This window comes from Nomascus leucogenys, chromosome 19, assembly GCF_006542625.1.
Source record: "Nomascus leucogenys isolate Asia chromosome 19, Asia_NLE_v1, whole genome shotgun sequence".
Lineage (NCBI taxonomy): Eukaryota > Metazoa > Chordata > Mammalia > Primates > Hylobatidae > Nomascus > Nomascus leucogenys.
Genome location: NC_044399.1, coordinates 14640473 through 14661729, shown reverse-complemented (window position 1 = coordinate 14661729; position 21257 = coordinate 14640473). Strand labels below are relative to the sequence as shown.

The 21257-nt window shown below is 38.1% G+C and overlaps 1 protein-coding gene across 1 annotated transcript in view; it reads left to right on the top strand.

Annotated features, from left to right (window-relative positions):
- NBAS (NBAS subunit of NRZ tethering complex) overlaps positions 1-21257 on the top strand; it is a 388298-nt gene that overhangs the window by 355892 nt on the left and 11149 nt on the right. The window contains exons 49-51 of the mRNA XM_030800558.1: positions 8485-8624; positions 12001-12139; positions 19761-19889. Of these exons, the coding sequence (XP_030656418.1) occupies positions 8485-8624; positions 12001-12139; positions 19761-19889 (408 nt within the window). The remainder of the gene's footprint in view (positions 1-8484; positions 8625-12000; positions 12140-19760; positions 19890-21257) is intronic.

The window sequence follows — 21257 nt, the reverse complement described above, 5'->3', positions numbered from 1 at the left end:
TCATTTATAATTCCTGTAGTGAGATACGTTAAGCATTTGATAACTACCTGTAATTTTCACATTAAAATATATTCTGTAGTAATTTCCCATTGTAATTATCTGGAGACTTAATGAGATCTCTGTACTCCTCATACTTTTATGAAATATATTTAGATGCTTGGAACATATGTATTTTATAGGTACTATCCTACTTTCCAGCAAAGAGAGAATTTGATTCTTTTCTAGGTCCACATCCATGCTAAGCCACGTGTCTTATTTTCAAGTATTTTGGAGAATTCAAATTTCTGTAATGTTCATACTAATCACATGTTCTTACAATTTCAGTAAGCCTCTGAGACCTATTTGTTTCATCTTTTGTGATTTGTGATCTTAGGGTAATATTTCCTTCTCTAATTTTTTTCAGATAATTTGTTAGATTTATGACATAGTTGTTTCTTCAACTTAAGGTTAATTTTTCTAACTCTTTTTTTTTTTTTTTTGAGATGGAGTCTCGCTCTGTCGCCCAGGCTGGAGTGCCGTGGCACAATCTCGGCTCGCTGCAAGCTCCGCCTCCCAGGTTCACGCCATTCTCCTGCCTCAGCCTCCCTAGTAGCTGGGACTGCAGGCACCTGCCACCACGCCCGGCTAATTTTTTTGTATTTTTAGTAGAGATGGGGTTTCACCATGTTAACCAGGATGGTCTTGATCTCCTGACCTCATGATCCACCTGCCTTGGCCTCCCAAAGTGCTGGGATTACAGGCGTGAGCCACTGAGCCCGGCCAATTTTTCTAACTCTTAATGAGCAATATTAGCTATCATATGCACATGCATTGGGCGAAAGATATCTTTCAGAAAATAAGTAGATAACATTATCATTTGTATTGTGCTATTTTGCAAGAAATGTATATTGATCATTTGTTTTGCTCCATATTCCCTGCTGACCACTAGGATTTAATTATAGCTAAAACTGAGGAACTGGCATCAATATTTTCAACCCTTGGAACATACACAGTGTTCTCAAGCGTGTAGTTGTCCTCATGTTGTGGCCACAGCACACTTTATTTACCGCTTCAACCACAGTTTACCTTCATGAGCCACAAACTACTACTCAGCATCCCTCTGTTGACTCCCCTCATCTCTACCCAGTCTTCTCTTTTTTCCCTTACCTCTGCATGTCCAAATGCTACTCTTCCCTCAAATCCTTTCTCGTGTGCCACCTTGTCCCCTTCCTGATCTCAAGTTAACTTCTCTCTTCTTATAGCACTATAAACTATATGTCTCTTAAGACCTTTATCAGATTGAATGTGTTACAGTAAAAGCCTTCTAACTACCACCTGAGTCAGGTACTTGTGTATTAAAGTGGAGATCATAAAATATGATATATGCATACCTTAAACATTTGTGTGAAACTAAATATATAAATGAGCATTCATTTGCCAAATATTTACTGGAGAGCTAAGGCCTTTTCTTAAATATCCAAGTTAACTATGCTTGCAGAGCAACTGACACTTTCTTCCTGTGGTTTATATGACCGTCTAAATGAACAGAATAAAAATGTCTACTTGGTGTATGTTCATTTTTATATGTCTCACAGCATATGAAGACAACTGATTTGCCCAGACTGCCAATGTCCATAATCTACTTCTCATGGAAAAAGACCCTCCCTTTGAATCATATCTGCATTTGCATAATCATATGCAAAACAGTTTGCAGTTTCAGCAAAACTAAAAGGGAACATGGAGAGCATTTGACTTTTTGATTCCAGAAGCTGAGTTGAATTGAGAGGGGTGTTTGAGATGGGGGTAATTCAAATGGTTGTAGGCAGAGGAACACATTAAGTCCTTAATATCAAAGTAGGTCAACATAGGCAAATGGACAAGTTACAGATTAGGAACATAGTAATGGGAGGAAGTACCATTACAAGGAGTAGATTGGGGCAAGATGTTTAGAACTGAAGCTGAGTAACAAGAGAGAGCTAGAATTTCCCTTTCCGTGGTGTGTGGCATGAGACAGAGAACTCCTCGTAGGACTGGAAGACATAACCTTATCATTAGTTGAGGATCATCTGTCTATCTAATTTCTCAGGCGCTGTCTTGCTTAATTCTCACAAATTGAATGGTCATCTTTCCAGTCACTGTATCTCTAGTACAAAAAGTAGATGCTCAGTTAGTATTTGTGGAATTGAATGAATATAACCCTGTGAAGTAGATGTCATCAGCACATCTTACAGATAAAGAAACTCAGACATAGGCTAGGCTGTTTGCACCAGGTTACCTAGGAATTATAATAAGTGGCAAGAGGTAGTGAGCAGATGAGGATTGGAATGAAAAACTAGGATTGTATGATTTTTGCTATGCAAAATATATGTTTACACTTTCCTTTGTCACTGAGGAAGCCTCTGTACAGTCCCACCTAATAGCCACTAAATTGTGAGGGTTCTTAATACAGCTTTGAGACCTGTTTATAACACTGTTGACTACAATTCAAACTTAGTTTGCTTTCTACTCCACCCCTAAGATATCAGCAAGCTTTCTTAATTTTATCTTTAAGTTGAGGTCAGGGAATGGATCCTTAGTGGTCAGTAGATTTGGAAAAGCCCTGTTTTTTATTTCATTTTGTTTGGTGTTATATCTTTGTTTCGTTTTTGCCATAATTGATCATTTATAAAGTGATTTTATGGTTTAATAAAGGAAGGATAAGTCACCAAATACAGACCCATCTGTTAAACAGGCATGCCAATTTCCTGTGGTTCTTGTGTATGTTTCTTTCTTTAAACGAACAAACAGAAACCTCCAATTATGAAAACAATGCATGTTAAACCAAGAAAAGTACCAAAAGGCAGATAGAAGTGATAATCACCAACAGATCTGTCATCCAAATGTAAATATTTTATTAAATATATATATAGCCATTTTTCTGCTGCATGCTTTGTACAAATTATGTCACATCATGTATAGGGATTTTTCCCCTCAAATTGTATCCTCCTTATTCATCTTTATTTTTACATCATGATATAGTTTGTTTTCTGCATTCTGTTTGTATAAGCATTTTCCTCTGTGAAGTTTGTTCTGATTGCATTCATTTTCATCCTCCTTTTCAAAATTTAGATTTTTATTGAGATAATTATAGATTCATATCCAGTTGTAAGAAATAATACAGAGCGATTGCTGGTGCACTTTGCCTAGTTTCCCCTAATGATAACATTTTGCAAAACTACAGTGTAATATCCAACCAGGGTATTGACATTGATACAATTTGCTGGTTTTATTCAGAATTTTCAAGTTTTACTTGTACTCATTTGTGTGTGTTTGTGTGTATTTACTGCTATACAGTTTTATACCTGTATAGGTTCATATAACCAGCACCGTAGTCAAGATGTTAGCAATGGCAAATCCATATGGCTTTGTAGCAACTCCGTTCTTGCCTTCTTTAAGTAAAGAACTCATCCAAAGGGTATAAGGCAGAGAGAGGCTGAGGCAAATTTTTGAGCATGAATGAGAGTGTATTAACAGGTTTTAGAGCAAGAATGAAAGGAACTAAAGTACACTTGGAAGAAGGCCAAGCAGGCAACTTGAGAGTGAGCAGGGTAGAACTCTTCCTTTTTATCAGGAACCCATTCCCAGTAAAACTAACGCAGGCCCTAGCTGAGCCTTAATGCATTCAGAGCATCACTCTCGTGACCTACTCACCTCTTAAATATCTCACCTCTTAATCCTATCACAGTGGCAATTAAATTTCAACATGAATTTTGGAAGGGACGTTCAAACCATAGCAGATTCTATACATGTAAATAATTTATTTTCTTTGGAGCTATTATAAATAATACATGTTTATTTTTGGTTTTCACATATTTATTGTTAGTATATAACAACATGATTGATTTTTGTATGTTGATCTTGTATCCTATGACATTCCTGACTCGTTTCTTAGTTTTAGGGTTTGTTTTATTGTGTGTGATTTCTTGGAATTTTCTATATAGACAATTTATCTGCAGATAGAATTTTATTTTTTCTTTCCAATGTATGTGTCTGTTATTTCTTTTTCTTGCATTATTGTGATGGCTAGATCGTTCAGTATGGTGCTGAACAAGAGTGGCAGGAGTGGATATTCTAGCCTTGGCATGTAATATGGAAATCTCACCTCCATATTTGGGTCAGTCCCTTTACCTTCCCCACTTTTAAATATTATTGTCTTGAATATCATATGGTGTACAACTTTTGTTCTGATCATCAGATATGATTTAGAACATGTAATGGAAAAGAACAGTCTATTGTATTTACCCATATTTTTGCTCTTTTTGTTCTTCCTTGTGATACTTCATAGTTCCTTCTTTTATCATTTTCCATTTGGAGAGCTTTCTTTAGCCAGTATTTAACACGAGGGCTGTTAGTGGCAGGTTCTTTTAATTTGTCTTTGTCTGAGAATGTTTTCATTTTCTTTTTTTCCTGAAGAGTAGCTTTGCCAGATAAAGAATTTGTAGTTAACCGTTCTTTTCTTTCAACATTTGCAAAAATGTGACACTTCCTTCTGGCCTCCATGGTTTTGGATAATAAATCCATCATTCACATTAATATTCTCCTACAGGTAACGTTGTTCTATCTGCTTTCAAAATTTTTCCTTTTCTAACTACTTTTCAAGTTTCAAATTGTGATGTAACTTGGCATGAATTTCTTTGTGTTTGTCCTGTTTGGGAATAATTTAGCTTCTTGAATGTATAGGTTTGTGTCTTCTACCAGATTTTGGAGGTTTTTAGATATGTCTTATAATATCTTTTAGTTTTACCCTCTTTCTCCTTTTCTTCTGGGATTCTGAGTGCAAATGGGCCTACTTGAGCTGTGTTCTGTTTCTAGGTCCAGAATTCGGAAATACTAGGTCTGGGTGGGCTTCTTATTTTTTATTTTTTTATTTTTTTGGCTGGAGAGACAGAAGATATCTGAATACCATGTTCTTCAGGCTTGGAACTCCAGCCTAGTGTACTTTCTTTTTACCACTCTTCAGAATTTTCCCTTCACTGTCTCTTTTATGACTCTTATAGTTTATAGTTGTGCTTTGCAGAGGAGCAGAGAGAAGTGGATAAGCCATGTTGTTCAGACTGGGAGTCCTTTACATATGTTTACCTTTTATTTTTCTTTACATGAAAATTCATTTTGAATTTTTGAATTTGTGGACACAGATCTTAGAATCACACTTGTTATATATCAAAGTATATCATGATTATCCAACCAAGTATATTCTTTATTATGTTTTTAAAAATATATGCTCAAGGCTAATTTTAGGCCCATTTTCTTCTCAAAAATTCAAAATTCACCAGAATTTATTGCAAAAAATCTTAAAGGACATAATAAAGAAGATAATATTAACATTCGTTTTTTAGATATTTTAGTATGTGGGCACAATCTTAGATTAGCACATGTTATATTTTAAGGTATGTAACAATTATCAAACCAAGTATTTCTTTATCATGTTTTTAAAGTATGTGCTGAAGTCCATTTTTAGGCCAATTTTCTTCTCTCATAGAAGGTAAAACTTGCAGCTACAGTGGTAGCAAATTTAAAATTGCTTTCTTAAGAGCTGAGTAACTTGACTTGAAACCCTTTGATATGATGGAGTATGCAAGCATGCATGCACAAAATGGATAATTATGTAAGTTACACATTTTTAGTTAAAATATGGGGGTCAAGGCTCTGAAAAGTAAATTACTAAAAATTGAAATGATTAGTGGACATTAGAAGAAAACATTTTCTGACAAAGACATACTCTTAAAAAGACTGTGTACATGTGAGAAAGGTGCTATACAAAAATAATTTATCAAATGCATTTTAAACATGCAAACTATTATTTGCACACTAGTATAAAAACAAATATAAAGGTTTAACTTATAGTTTCTGTTCTCTTTTCTTCCTTTATGATATAGTTTATTTCCTCAAAATGTATATTACAGTTTCTGAAAAGGAATAAATTTAGATGATATTGAAAACATGATTCTTTTATTGTTAATCTCTTCCTTTTCATTCAGGGCATCACATACAGAAAATAACCCATATAAAGTGTATATTTCATAAAAAGGAGAAACTACTTGTTATTAATTACACTGCATTTCATTATAGTAGTTGGAATATCGACACTGCTAGGAACATTGGAAACATTTCTTACAGTGGATTTTAAATACTTCTTAAGTACAAACCTTTCCTGCAAATAAACTCTCATGTAGACAGACATTATCCTGCAGGAAGAAAAGGCTAGCAGAACTTGTGAGATTTCAACATTTTTGAAACCCATTTTTCAGATACGATGCCCAAACAGAGGGACTTTAGTGAAATAACAGTCACAAAGTATCATTTGTGTAGATGTAATGTTAGCAAACCTGCCATCTTTTGTCCTGTTTTTTAATTTAATAGTAATTTTTCTTTTGGCAATATCATTTTCTTTTTAAATCTTACATTAATCTCTAATAATGAAACTAGCCACAAATTTATGGCAACTCCATTTGTATTTAATATAATTTATACTAAATTATTTTATAAGTGACAAGTTGTTTTCATTGATTCACTCATTCATTCATATGTATGTCCATTCACTAGTTAATTCACTCAATAAGTACTTACCGTGCATGTACTCTATAGCAGGTATTATTTTAAGGAGTTGAGATAGACCAGTGGCCAAAAAGAAAAATAGCCTCTTCTTTCAAGGAGCTAACATTTCTTATGGAACAAGAAAGGCAATCTTACATTTCTTATGGAAGAAGAAAGGCAATAAGTAAATACATAGCATGTCACGTAGTTGTAAGTGCTAAGAAGGAAAATGAAACAGGGTGAAGAAGATGGATAGGTATGGAGCAGTGCTCCTGTAGGTAAGGCAGTTGAACAAGGCCTTGACTGATAGGTGACATTTGAGAAACTTGAAAGGAGGGAGTGAGTCACTCAGATATCTGGTGAGAGGGTATCTGGCAGAGGAAACAGATCAGAATGCCTGAGATGGGAGTGTGCGTGATTTTATGTATGCAAGAGACCTCAAAGAGACCCTGAGGCTGGAGACAAGTTGAAGGTGGTGAGGTCGGAGAGTTACAGATGGATGGATGTCTTGAGTTTTTGTTTTTGTTTTTTTAAGTTTCTTTATAAATAGGCAAGGCAACATTGCCAAACTCCCAACTCGAGGTCCAACCCTATTATCAAAAGCTTATCTAGCTTATTGAATCCTCTAGTTTTTCAGAACATCCTGATCTGATTATAGTGATATTTTGGCTCAGTCACTTGCTAGTCATGCCACCAGGGTGGTTGGCCTGTTTCCTCATCTGTAAAGCGAGATTGCTAATACCTGTGCTGTCCTCCACACAAAACTGCTGTAAGGGTAAACTGACTGACTATTATGAAATTATTTCAAAAAAGCTACAAAATGGCTGTAGGCTATTATTCCATAGAAGAACGACATGGGCTTTTAAGGCAGGTTTTGAAGGATCTGGTGGGTCACTGTGTGAACAAGACTTCCCATAGCAATTAGTGATAATTTCATAGTACATAGCAACTTTTGTAAAATGCAGAATTCATGGTGTGACTTTTTCAGATGGCTTCTTGGGATCAGAGCCAGAATGACCATTAAAGTAAATGTTTTGGAAATATGCATTAGTGCACACAATTTAACATGTATACAGGTAACCATTCATTCTCATTATCCTTTCAAGGTATCATCATCTGAATGTCTGTGTACCCAAATCATTATGAACTCATCATCATGAATGTCTGTGAACCTAAATATAAAGAATCTATGCTGAGGCTAGAAAATGAGAGAAGCAGACTTTGGCTTATTTTTATGCTTAAAACTGTTTTTTAACCTAAAATAGCATACATTTTCATCCACAGAGACATTGAAGATGTGATTTGTTTTAGGACTGCCTCAATGTAAAAGAAAAACCATTTAGTTATTCAATGAAAGGAAAAATGGGTGTTTTGTATTTGGCAGAGACTACTTTTGCATTCGAAATGGAGGTATAAATAAAGGATATTTTATTCTATTTTGATTTATAGCAAAAAAGTTCTATGACAGATACACTTTAGTAAAATCATTTCAAATTAGAGACATTTTCTAGACAACATGAAGATTAGGATTTCATTTCTAATGAAAATTAGGATTTCATGTGGGATAACTTAAACTTTAAAAAATTCACCTGATGTTGAGGATGGTGAAATATTACAATTTCAAATAAAGCAATTCAGTCTCTTAACGTGTATTAAATGCCAACAAGCCAGTTCTGTGGAAGTCTGCTTGTTTGAATTTATTTTGTTAAAGTTAATTAGAACCTTCCTCTGATTGTAGTTCTAAACAATTTTAACATAATCTGAAATTGAGTAAGGCTTAGAGCTTTTGAGGTGGTTGTTTTTCTGATGTTGAATCTTAACACATTGTAAAAAATTTTCAAAATAAAAGTTAATTAAAATAAAGTAAAATTCTTCTATAAACCAATTCAGTAGCCTTTGCCACCAGCTTTAAGTGTGTATTTCTTCTTCCAGTTAGACATAGCTGACATTGAGAATGAAGAGAACCGCTACTGTCTATTCATGGAACTCCTGGAATCTAGTCACCACGAGGCTGAATTTCAGCACTTGGTTTTACTTTTGCAATCTTGGCCACCTATGAAAAGTGAATATGTGTAAGTATTAACATAAAATTAGCCTAATTAGAGTTCTTTTGTTTGGACTTTAGCCCTAAAAATGTAGCACCTTCCAAAGAGCCAATGAAAGAATAATTATATGTGTATGCGTAGTCAGTGTTTACCTTTAGAGGAATTTAAAATTGTTTTTGAAATATTGCAATGTCTTTCCGTTTCTCCTTGCCCCTAAACTCTAATATTTTATTCAAAAGTATCAGACAATGCTCGATAATATCTGATTTATGATGTCAACAAAATCAATGTAGTTTCAGTATTTTCACCAGGAAATGTCTTGACTGTCTTAACACAGCTTACAGTGCCAACTTGAGAATCCAAATGGAATAAATGAATAATTCCTACTTATTGAGAACACAGTTATGTGCAATTTACATATATTATCAGTCACTCACACAACACACCTACAAGGGAAGGTGATGTTATCTGATTTTATACATGAAGGAATTGAGGCTCAGAAGTTAAACAACTTCAGGCTTCACACGGCTAATAAGTGGAGGAGACGGAATTCTAACCAACTGCTGGCTACCTTCACAGCTCGTGTTGTTTCCTCTATCATGCTGAGTTGCAGCTGCCACCCATAGCTGCATGGGGTACTTATCCAGTCCTTGTGGTATCAGCCATGGAACATACCCCTTTCCTTTGGAAGAAGTGGCCAGATTTCCTCTGAGCGCATGGGCTGGGTCTCATGAGCTGTGGCTTCTCATTGGCAAATGATATGAGCACCAATGCCCTTGCCTCAAGTGCCTGTTTGGCCCAGGACTGGTCTTGTTCTCCCCATGCTCAGCTGACATACTCCCCCCAACAGTCCAGTGAACATCTCCATGTGTCTGAGGTTAAAGAAGGATGCTTTTCTGAAAATAAAGTCCTATATCCTGTGAGCAGTTAGGACTGCCAACAAATATCTGGAGAAGGTTCCATGAGACTGTTAGGAATTTCCAAAGCAAACCAAGGAGAATGGTGCTTTCGTTTTGTGGTATTTTTTTAACCAAGTGTTTTCAGAAAGAAAAGAAATGTTTCTTAGATCTCTACCTTTGTGACAGCGATGGCATGCTGACTTGTTTTTAAGAACAGGTTTTTACCTTCACTATTTGAAATCCACAGTGCAGGCTCTCACATCATAACACCTTTAGTTCACAGTGCACTTGTGTTTGCCACCAGTGATCTTGGTGTGGGTGCCTTCGGAGCTTGGGGGGTGCTTGTTCAAAGCAGGGTCCTGGGTCCTGGGTCCTGTGCTCAACTTGCGGAGTCCAGCTCTCCATACTGGGACCTGGGAATCTGTTCTGAACACACTCCTGGGTGAGACTATGTGACACAGGTATGGAGCCCACTGATCAGATTGCCACTAATGCCATACTTTTGTAAGGAAATTAATTATTAGAGTTGAATTGTAGATTTCTTCATACCCTCATTTCCCAATTCAAAATATGACACCTCTAAGAGATTAACTTTAGTTTCTTTTACTTTTAGAACACTGACCATTTAAAATCACTCACTTATTCACAAGAGCCAAAATCAGCTTTACTTAAAACATTTATTGCATTTAAAACATTTAGTGCATTTATAAACCAAAAATCTTAATTTTTTAAAGTTATATTCTTTTGTAGCTACATATGAAATGGAATTTGTAAATTGCTAACCTGAGTCTTAAAAAACTGCTTTATTAAATCATTAGAATCAGAACAAAGCATTTCCCAGTCTGCTCACCGCCTCCCCTCCTATCATTCATGTCTCCTCTGCCTAAGAGATAACCAGGGCATAAATCAAATATTCTGGAGAATGTATGATGGGATACTTTACAAACAGGTGCTCAGAAGTACTTTTGAATATTTTTTCCTTTTAGACAATCCAGTTGTCTAAAATAAATCACCAAAAAAGGAGTGGGGGTGGAGGAGAGGGAGGATAGTGTGACAATGATGGCATGTTGCCCATCAGCACAAAAAGGTTACAACTTAAGACATTTGTTTGATCCACAAGATTGTAATTTACTAGTACCAACTTTGGTTTATTAGCTTCAGTTCCTTGTAGGAAAATGCATGGAAAAATACTAGGTTTGTACTTAAGGAAGATTCGTTGTTTTCATCCAGTGTATCAGTGCTGGCTGGTGAAAAACATATCTTGATAATTTGTTACCAAAGCCTTGTTGCCCATTGGTTCACCATGCTGACCAAGCAGCGTTTCTCCTGCAATGAGAAAAACTGTAGAGAAAAACCCAGGAGAGCTGAGTTCAGACTTTGCAAGAGGAGAAAAGAGGGGAAGTCCTTGAGTGTAGGAAGACTCCTCAGCACACCAGTCACTCTCACAGAACTGTGTGTACCTTGAAGTAAGCAGTGTTCTTTGTTCTCACAGATTGTCAGTTTGAGCTGATACACAAACGCTCTGCCAAGGGCTTGTCCCCTTGTTACTGTTGCACTTGAAATTCTTTTCAGGGCCCAAGGAATAAAATTCTTTCAAGGGCAAGACCATCCCTGGTTGTTCAATGTCTAGAATGTAGTGCTGTGCTAATGAACCAACAGACTCTTCATAAATAGTAATTTTTTCTTAATGTAAGTAAAATCAGTACCCTGCTCCTGGGGCCATGAAATGAATTTACCATTAACTTGTCAATAGAAATGTAAATTGTGATGTTTCTATGAAACACAGGGTAGTGTCAGTCAAGACAAGGGAAAGAAAAGGCAAACTTTTTTATGCTTTTATGTTTCCAATACAAGGAAACAACGTGAAGCCCAAAGTATGAACTTCATACTGCTTGTCTGTGGCTTCCTCAACCTATGCTCTCCAGCTGACCTCTGCTATGCAGTACCCTGATTGTAACTTAGTCCTGCCCTGACCCATTATAATAACAATAACAATGATAATAATATCAACAAGAGGCAGTATTTATGTAGTAAATAGTAATGTGTGATTGCTATTAACACTGATTCTTCACAATTACATACATCATTCATTAAAGCAACTCTTCAAGGAAAAAAAAGACATTAAATACCTTTTCACAGTGAAAAAAACTGAGGCCCAGAAGGGTGTGGCTTCCCCAGAACCATACAACTAGGCACAAGTATTAAATAACTTCTCTGAGGACCCAAATAGTCAGAATTTGGGCCCGAGTCTGTCTGGCTCCACAAAGCCTGTGCTGTTTCAATGCCATTTACTACCTCCGTGCTGCTGGGCTGCTTGCTGATACCACAGGAAGCTGCTTTTTCTCCTCAAGGTGTTATCTTTTCTACAAGGTTGACTTGAAGCAGCACGTCACCTAGATTATGATTGTAATTTACCATAAGCATTTCACTTGTTTTAAAATTTATTGCAATTATGATAGCTTTAGTCATTTCCAATGCCTTGTATTTTTCTCCATAAACACTAGCATAACCAATAATCCATGGGTGAGACTAGCTACAGTGATGCTAACCAGATGTACGACGGAGAACAAGGAAGGATTGGGGAATGAAGTTTTGAAAATGTGTCGCTCTTTGTATAACACCAAGCAGATGCTGCCTGCAGAGGTGAGTGGGTATTTTGAGTGCTTTCCTATGGAGTGGCCTTTGCTTATCAGAACTCTTTATTATAAGCAGTCCCAGAGACTGGACTTGAGGAACATTTAGCTTAAGTAATTACTGGTAAAGGCCGTAATTTCTGATGGATCGGATGAAGAAAAGCAGTGCTGAAAGGATGCTCTGAGGCTGCTTTGTTTTTGTGGGAGCCAGCATTTCCTGTACAAGTCCCGGAGTATAACCCAGTTTTCAGTTTCTTCTGGATGCCCTTTTTCGTCAAACTCAAGTGTATGTTCCATGTGCCATGGTAGCTCAGGCATTATCTGTCTGAACTGGGCGGGTTGGGAAAGTAGTGAACTTTAGCACTCTTCTCAGCAGGTAACCAACCACTGTGAATTTTACATGCTTTTTGACATCATTGTAACGAGACTGCATAATCACAATATTTTTTCTCTGCGAAGTATGGTCAAAACTCAGGCATCTCCTTTTTGACCTTTGTTCTCTATTTGATCCCATGGTTTGACTGTCACAGAGACATTTATTATATGCATATATATTATATATATGTACACATATATATACACACAGAGAGACACATATGTATATATATACACATACACATATATACGTGTGTGTGTGTGTGTGTATGTAAGGAGAGAAAGAGGGAGAACATTCTAAAGTAAGCTCATACTAATTTCAGCTCCCTGCTGTGGATCCTACCTCTGCAGTATATTATTTGAATAATTTACATGTCTTAAATTTAAGCATTTGGATAATAGCATTAAATTGATTTTGCATTCCTACTAAGTAGGAGATAAACTTGAAAATAAATTTGTAAATATGATCCTTTAAATCCTTATTGTAATCACTCAAGGAAAATATTCTCATGAATGCACGTTTAATGAATTGTTTTCTGAATGAGGGCTTGGATTTTTTTTTATTGATTTTTAAAATATTTTATCCATTTAAAGAAGTCTTCCAACTACCAGAATGACGCAATTATTCTACAAAATAAAGTACCAACACCGAAAATTACCTCCCCTTACTCTAGTAAAGTGTGATTTGGGCTGTGGACAAAGGTCTGCTTGTGTCAGCCACTTCTGAACCCATGATCTGCCCTGCTATATTGTGGGCACCCGGAGAGGGGGAACCATGGCTGTATCATGTCTGTGATACCCAGGGCAGGATTCAGCCGACCGCATAGTATGGGGACTCAGTGCACTTCATTATCCCCACCAGAGTAAGCAACATGTAAATAACATGAGATTCACCTTTGCTTGAATATAAGCTAAGATCAAGCATTATTAGACCAGGACCAAAGACCAGCAGTGTTCTACTGTCAGTTCTGTCGAATCTAGGTTAGGAAAGCATTGTTTAAGGTCTCCTGTTACTGCCTAACAGGCAGGTGGTAATGGTGATAACCAACATTTGCTAACACTCTTGGGCTTTCATCTATATTGCCTCCTTTAACCTTCACCACCTTCTGTAAGGAGATTCATTTATCTCCACTTGACAGCTGATGGATTGGAGGGTTTGAGGTCAAGGGTCTTGCTCCTGCTTCTTCAGGCAGTGAATGATGGGTCTGATCTTCAAATCAAGTCTCTGTGCTTGAAAGCTTGAAAAAGGAATCCTTCCAGAGGAGCCATTCCTACTACATTTGGGAGATATATGAACATTGAATGTCTCTTATGCAATTGTATAAATGTTACTGTCAGTTTTCCCTCTTCAATACTTCCTTCAAGATTGGCCTATAGAATTTAGCATCTATATGATCAGTGTTTAAGATGTAAGGTTGTTAGGATCTCTGTCATTGTCCAAAGAAGTTTATTTGTTTTTTAAAAAACCCTTATTGGTTTGGTTTTACTACAACTTTTGCAAGGTGAGGAATGTAATTTGGCTATGACATGGCCACTGCATCCTTGACCCTGACATCATCTCACCAGCTCGCTAATCAAGGCTCAGTAACAGTTATGTATATCAGGCTTCCCCAAACCCCAGGCCGAGGACTGCTATCAGTCCATGGCCTGTTAGGTACCAGACCGCACTGCAGGAGGTGAGTGGCTGGCGATGAGCGAAGCTTCATCTGTATTTACAGCTGCTCCCATCACTTACATTACCGTCTCAGTTCCACATCCTGTCATACCAGTGGTGGCACAAGATCCTCAGAGGAGCACAAGCTCTATTGTCAACTGCACATGCGAGGGATCTAGGTTGTGCACTCCTTATTCCTTATGATGACCCGTCACTGTAGCCCATCGCCCCTCGATGGGACCATCTAGTTGCAGGAAAACAAGCTCAGGGTTCCCACTGATTCTATATTATAGTGAGTGGTATAATTATTTCATTAGATATTACAGTGTAATACTAATAGAAATAAAGTGCACAATAAATGTAATGTGCTTGAATCATCCCAAAACCATCCCCTCCCCAAGTCCGTGGAATAATTTTCCTCCACGAAACCAGTCCCTGGGGCCAAAACGGCCTCTAGGGACCACTTGATATGTATTATCTTTAACCGCCTGGGACTAGGTTCTAGACATATCTGTGTCCATCACAGTGATATTCGCATCAGCATTCCATTTACATTTTACATACATAGAGGAAAAGCATGTTCTTTTTATTGATGAATGTGTAAGAAGCTGTGCTTTCTGTTTCCTGTTGGAAAATGACTTGGTGGTTTAATGAAAAGTTCTGATTTAGCTGTGATGATTCAGCTCCCTAGTAAGTGTCTACAGCCAGGGGGAGGTGCTTTGGCAAATAGAGTAATATGTTAAGTTTATTTGCAGGGCTCTCATTTGATCTCAGAATCATCTGGTCGGTGGTTGCTAAGTGTTTTTTAAGAGGTCAGAAAAGATAGCACAGCACCTAAAGCCCATATCTATTAGAGCACTCCTCACACACACCATGGGAAGGGATTTACTGCATCTGCTCTTTATTAGAACTGGGAGCACCTTAAGGGCAGGGAATATCATACATAGTAGAACAGAAAGAGCTCTAGTAATGCTCGAAGCTGTACTGTTTCTCTTCCAGACTGGGCCACATCTATGTGAACATGAGAAAAGCACGAAACTCTGGATCTTTGTTTTCTGGTCTGTGAAAGAAGAGCTTAAGCTGGATGAGAAAATGCTAGTTCTGTCTATTCTCTAAGGAGAATGAGCTGAGGCTGTATGTGTACTGCTTCATCCATAGCACATAATTCACTACCTTTCATAAGTTTATAATTCTCTCGGGATGAGAGAGGAGGTACTGGGTTAAACCCTATTGCAAAGTAGGTCGTTATCATGTTTCTTTAATTTGATGAAACAAAAGATAGTTATTCAAGGAGTTCTGTTGTCACAGTGACTTTCCTTCATTTTCCTTAAGCTGCCTCAGTTTCTGTCTCTCAATTGGGCACATTTGTAGATTATTTTTTTCCTGAGGCTGCTGTGATTAGAGGCTGTTTGCAAATGGTACGTACTGTTTTTACTGATGGCTAAATGTGCTCAAATGTGAATTGAAAGTGTTACAGAGGAAGGAACATTACTATTAAAAAGTGGCAGTATCTTGTTAAGTTTATTTTACTACATCTGGAAGTTGACAAGATTAATTTCAGAGTTCTACAATGTTTTATATCACTGTGGTGGTAAAATTATCTGTTGCTCATGACTTTTTTTCCTAAATTCAATACCTTTGGTTGTCCTACTCCATGATTTAGGAAATGTGTGTGCCTAATTGTTTATGTCAGAGTACTTAAGAGTACTCACCTTTTTCTTCATCTCCATTTCCCGTTTTTCACTAAGCTCCCGTGCCTACAGACTTTTAAAACAATTCATGACTCCTTAGAATGCCTTCATGACTCCGGCTGTTGCTCCTGGGACTTGCTTACTTACGGCCATAATGGTTTTCCTGATGGAAAATATTACCAGCAGGATGAGTGACTTTCTCACAGGTCCTGTGTCCCACAGTCTCAAAAGTTATGTATCCTTCTTCTCAGCTTGTATCCATGGCAGTATATAAAGCCCTCTCAAGAGTTAGGGATAGGTAGAATAAGAAATTGGCATAAAGCAGTTTGTTGGCATTTATAGATGTAAAATTCTGAGGTCCAGCGATTTGTGACTGACCCTGAAGGTCCATGATTTCGCTGAGACAAAACATGAGTTAGTCACTGATGCTCGGGGTCTGTTGTATGGGATTAAGTCACCTAGCTCGTGAGTGAGCCTTAATAATTCCCAGCTTCTAAAACTCAGTGTGATTGTTCTCTATCAGGGTTGAGCCACTTTTGCTAATGTCAAGAGCTTGATTTTTAGAATCAGTCAAGTTATGCGATAGCACTCAAGTTGTTTAACCATTTTACCTCTGCTTTCCCCATCTGATTAGTAGGGCTGAGATCACACCTTTCTCAAAGGATTTGAGGAGAAATTAAATGAGATGATGCATTTTAAAACAAAGTATATAACAAACACTTGATGTTCAGCTCAGAGCAGCTGCTTTGCTGGTAGAGATCACGGTCCAAGAGGCATGGCTAGTGCCCTGGAGGTTGAGCAGCAGGCCCAGCACAACCTGAGAGGCTCTGGAGAACACAAAACCAAAGCCGCTGCAGTGCCCAGTTGGCCCAGGTACAGTGCCCGGTGGCCAGTGTGGAGGCCCAGCTGGCCAAGATCGTGATCAACCTGGGGCTGCAGAACCAGCAGTGCCAGGGGCTTCTGGACATCCAGGCAACAGCAATGGGAGCTCAGCCCATTCTAGGCCTGCTGGAGGGCAAGGACTGCAAGCTGCCCTGCAGCCCCCATGCAATGCCCAGGGCATGTGATAAGCCCCTCGATCCCTGCACACCTTGTGCCCCTAGTTCCTGCTGTACGCCCTGCAACACCTTTTGATGCTAGATACTCCAGGGACAGTAGGAGAGTTGTGTGAGGACAGAAGGCATATTGTTGAACTGGTCCTGCTTCTCTCATGACTGTCAGGCCATGGGAACAGTGCCCTAGTGCATCTTCATAAATCATAGTCCACAGGGAGAACAAACACCTGGGTTTGTGGCCTGGCTCTAAGCCTGGGCCCACCTAGTCCTCTCCATCCAAGGCCTCTCCTGTTCTGTCCTCATGGTCTGAAGGGTTTGAAATGCAAAGGCCTGTCAAATGACGTGTTTTGTGGCTTTTCTCTGCTGCTTTGACCTTTCTTGCAGTTCCCCAAATCCCTTTATAAATCTCTTAATAAACGTTCTCTTGCAACACAGGGGGAAAATAGCGAACAAACATAGTAGAGGATTTAGCACTGAAAGATAGAGTAAGTATTTGGCCAATCACGGGTAGTTAAGAGATGAAAAGTGGTCAGTGGCTCACCTAAAGTGGGTTCCTCCATTCTTGGATGTCCTTGCCTCTCTGTGTGCCATCTATCCATTATGCTTGCTCAGAGGGGCACACAGATTATTCCATAAAATTTGTCATGAAAGCCAAGGTCAGCCAAGTGTCATGCTATGTCTAAATATCATAAATCATTGAAAATACTTGTTTACTCATCACTGATAACTTTTTGAGTGAGCAAATGTGTGTTCAGAGAGGGAATTATATACAAGGAGTTTTAGGTATGGCATGTACCAAGCAAGTTTAGAATGCAGAGAAGGAACAATATTCTTGCCCAAAAGCAAGGCAGGTAGGCTGATGAATGACTACCATAATACAAGATAAAAGATAAGGTGGGAAATATTTATACAGTACATTTAGAACATTGAGTGCTAACCTGGGACATTCAAGGGTGCTTTTGCAGAGGAAGTACAGTTTTTCTGTGCATTTTTAAACTGAGACTTAAAGAGCAAGTAGACAGTTAATCAGACAGAGAAAGAGCAAAGGTTACACTATGTGCAAACACCTGGAGGTGTGAGAGTCCAGCGCCCAGCAGCCACACTGCCTAATATGGTAGCCACTGGCCCCATGTGGCTTATTAAAACCTTTAAGTAAAATTAAAAATGCAGTTCCTCGGTTGCACTAGCCCCACCTCAAATTAGCTTGTGCCTTGTGGCTGTGGTATTGGACAGTGCAGATACAGAATGTGTGTGTTGTGTCAGAAGGGGCCCAGCACAGCACTTTGTGTGGAATGCACAAGTGGGGAGCACTGCCATGACCCGAGAGGAGGAGGAAGAGGCCACAGGATGCGGCCAACCAGGCCAGAGTGCCATGCTCAGGAGCTTGTTTCATGCTCCCAAATAATCTTCTGCAGGTTCCGGCATCCCAAATGAAAAGTCTGCCTGTTTCTTTGCCCCAGATGCTTGGTGAGACTGCTCTGTGTCACGTGTTCTTTAAGGCATACACCATACTTTTTTGAATTAGAATTCCCAATGTGTGAAGAATGTGTTTTATAAACTGCTACCCTGCTGGTATTGATCATTGTCACACAGGTTTGTGTAGCACAGCCTTCTACTCTGAAATGTAAGGGCCTTGCGGATTTCAAGAAGAGACGTGCTGGGTGAAAGCTAAACTATAATGAGCAGAATTCCAAAGAGAACTTTATCCTGAGCTTTAAATGTGAGCTTACTTGTGTCATTCTTATTTTATTGATGCTCTATAATAATGTAAAGCAATTTTGAAAATATAGTAAATTTGAGTTTTTCTTCTCCAATCTGCTGTCAGAATGGCACAAGAGAAAAATCAATCCCGTGGATGCCAGTGATCATCAGTTCTTTAGAGCAACCCTTGCTTTAGTGTAATGGAGTCATTCATTGTCTGGTTTTTGGTCCAAAGTGTTCTCTTTATGTTACAGCTAAAGTCAGGACCCGAATGGCAACACAGCTCAGCAGGGCAAAACAGCTTGCAAATCTTATTCTTATTGTTTTATGCTTTTGTTGTAAAGGATTATCATTTGTTGCCTTATATGAAAGCCTGCTCTGTGACCACAGGTTCAGTTAGTAAAATAAAGGGCTGAGAATAAAATTCAGATACACCTGTGGAGATCCAAACACATTTTCATTTTTCTGCAACACAGATAGTTTTCATGAAGATATACCATCTTAAGTATATTAAGGAGTCAATTCATTTTGACATTAAAATGATAGACACATTTTAAAATACTTTATTTGCTGATTTCCTTTGTTTCAGTGAATGCCAACCGAGGTTATTAACAATATTAGCAATTGATAATACTTTTTATTATTATTCAGCCTCCACTATATTCTGAGCATTGTATGCTGTGTTCGTCAACACAAACTCTCTCTCTCTCTCTCTCTCTCCTCTCTCTCTCACACACACACACACACACACACACACACAAACAAAACACAAAACCTGCAAAGGAGCTGTAAATACATACATTTTACTTATGAGGAAATTAGGGCTGTGAGAGTTTAGGAAAATAAATTATACCACTATATCTGTACGATGAGTATTACAAAGCCATTAAAAAGCAGTGTTGTCGATGACTATCTGATAGCTTGGAAATCTGTACACAGTTTACTGTGAACCAAGCGAAGCAGGTACCAGCTCCCATATTCAGTATATCCAGTGCGGTCCCATATGTGGCTTTACACACACACACACACACACACACACACACACACACACACACACACGCTACCATAGAAAACTGGGTGGAATGATCCAGCCAGAACTGCGCCGGTGAGAAGTACGTCGTGGAATTCTCACTCACCCCTGCTCTGTGGTTTCAGGGTGTGAAGGAGCTGTGTCTGCTGCTGCTTAACCAGTCCCTCCTGCTTCCATCTCTGAAACTTCTCCTCGAGAGCCGAGATGAGCATCTGCGCGAGATGGCACTGGAGCAAATCACAGCAGTCACTACGGTATGCCCAGTTGAATTTACTTTCTTTTTTTTTAATGTTTCAAAGGAATGAATTAGCACTTTCATTCTCATAAATAACACCATGGTTAATTGAAGACTACTATATCTACAGTATTCTCTGACCACAATAGCTCTTCCTGTTTTGTCCAGCAGTGTATGTTTATTTTACAAACATTTATTAAGCTCTTACTATGAACCAGATTCAGTGTTTTTGGTGCTCAGAATACAAATCCAAATAAGAAGACAGTTTTCTAGAGAAGCAGGATGTTAGTCTCCTTAAGAAGATCAAAGCAGCCATGAACTAGCAGTCCTCTTGCTACTTGAAATTTGGGTCTAGGGAACTCCCATCATTGCACAGGTTTTCCATCTGTGGATGTGTGTGTGAGGTTATCCACTAATTAAAGGTAAGACAGTGGTTTTAAGTAGTGTTTACTGGCACCATCTGAAATCTCAAACTCTGGTTTCCTCTGGCAACCTTCTTGTCTTGAAGAGTAATGTACTAGAGTCAACTTGAGATTTCTCCCTCAAGGCCTGTTGCCTTGTTATTATGATTAGAAAGAAACTTTCTCTTCTCATTTAAAATTTTCCACTTTAGGATTAGATAGCTTAGGGTTGTGTTTTAACGAACTCATGTTGTATGATCCTTACTGAAGCCCTTTTGTGTGGAGATTATTCTTTCATTTGAAGTGTATGTGTGTCTATTTGAGTATGTACACTATACACATACACATACATGTATACACACGTAATTTTACATTGTATATATACATATATATGTATATATACACATACATATACACATACTATTTTTTAAACAAAAATGTGGCAGGATATCTTCTAGGGACCAGAGAAGGAAGGAGAATCTAAAGCAGAGATATATGCTTGCTACTCAAGACAGTGAAGAGGTTGATGAAAAGACATCACTTTCTTAATATATAAAGTTTTCTTAATGACAAAGGATACAGAAAATTATGTAAATAGTTACAGAAAGCAGAATATAATTGTATTTGGAAATAATCATTATGAATGAAATGAGAAAATCAAATGCCTTTATTCATTTAGATGTGTTTTTAAAATAATGTAAAAGCTCCTACAAGGGTTTTGTGAATACCCTACCTGATCACCTAATTAATCAGAACAGAGGCCTCTTTGGGACCTTGACTGAAGTGGAGAATCAAGGGGACTTGCCTTTCGGTAGCCCTCCCACCTATCTATGCTGAAATGAAAGTTGCATAACTTGGAGAATTTATATGAAACAGAATTATAATGAGTTTTTTTCTCAGCCAGTTTTTTCTTATAAATCCAAGAAATTGGTAAGAAGAGAAAACTTCTGCATATTCTCAGTGCATTTTTTTTCCCTCCGCACCCT